General features: G+C 42.6%; 1 protein-coding gene across 1 annotated transcript in view; it reads left to right on the plus strand.

Annotated features, from left to right (window-relative positions):
- LOC147818934 (uncharacterized) overlaps positions 1-679 on the plus strand; it is a gene marked incomplete at its 5' end in the record, with an annotated part of 8559 nt that overhangs the window by 6646 nt on the left and 1234 nt on the right. The window contains 2 exons of the mRNA XM_087174896.1: positions 246-403; positions 510-653. Coding sequence (XP_087031022.1) covers positions 246-403; positions 510-653 — 302 coding nt within the window. The remainder of the gene's footprint in view (positions 1-245; positions 404-509; positions 654-679) is intronic.

Raw genomic sequence — 679 nt, forward strand, 5'->3', positions numbered from 1 at the left:
ATCGATTTACAACATGATTTGGGAAACCATGTGCTGGGTTTCAGCCAGAAAGATATGCACAGCCTGTACCTTTTGGTAACATTCCTCCTCCCCTGTATTGCAGTCACTTTTGTAGATGGTATAAGTTAAATTAATATTTGATCCTCACCAGGGTCTTTCTTTTCATGAATTCAGTTTTTCATACATTTTTTTTTAAATAGCTGTCATGTAATTTAAAATGCTAAAATTGCCTTTTTTTTTCCCAGGTTGACAACGTTGCTCGTTTCCTGTACTACGTGGACCCACAGGCCCCATCCCTGGAGTTCGTCAGGGAGAGGGAAAAGATCTCGCAGTACCTTCGCCGGCTCTCTGAGGCAACGCTGACCAAGCGTACTCAGCAGAATTATCTGAGGAGCTTGAAAAGGTATGTTGGTGCATTTGATGTTTTTTTTCATATAATGTCAACACTTGTGTAGACAATAAACATAGTTGGGCTTAAATACATTACTTACTTGTACTTCCTCCGACAGATTCCTGTCTTACCACACGGTCAACACCAACCTGAGGCACCAGGATCGGGAACTCCATGAGGACTGCAAGGACTTCATTCAGTTCCTTGGGTCTCTGCAGAGATGCTGCTCCAAGCAAGCGAGCAAAGAGATCACCCAAAAGAGGTAAGTTTAATTGTTCTCCACCAACT

Source organism: Seriola lalandi, unplaced genomic scaffold (assembly GCF_002814215.2).
Source record: "Seriola lalandi dorsalis isolate HSWRI2012SDOR001 ecotype SW California unplaced genomic scaffold, Sedor1 jcf7180002054392, whole genome shotgun sequence".
NCBI classification, from domain to species: domain Eukaryota; kingdom Metazoa; phylum Chordata; class Actinopteri; order Carangiformes; family Carangidae; genus Seriola; species Seriola lalandi.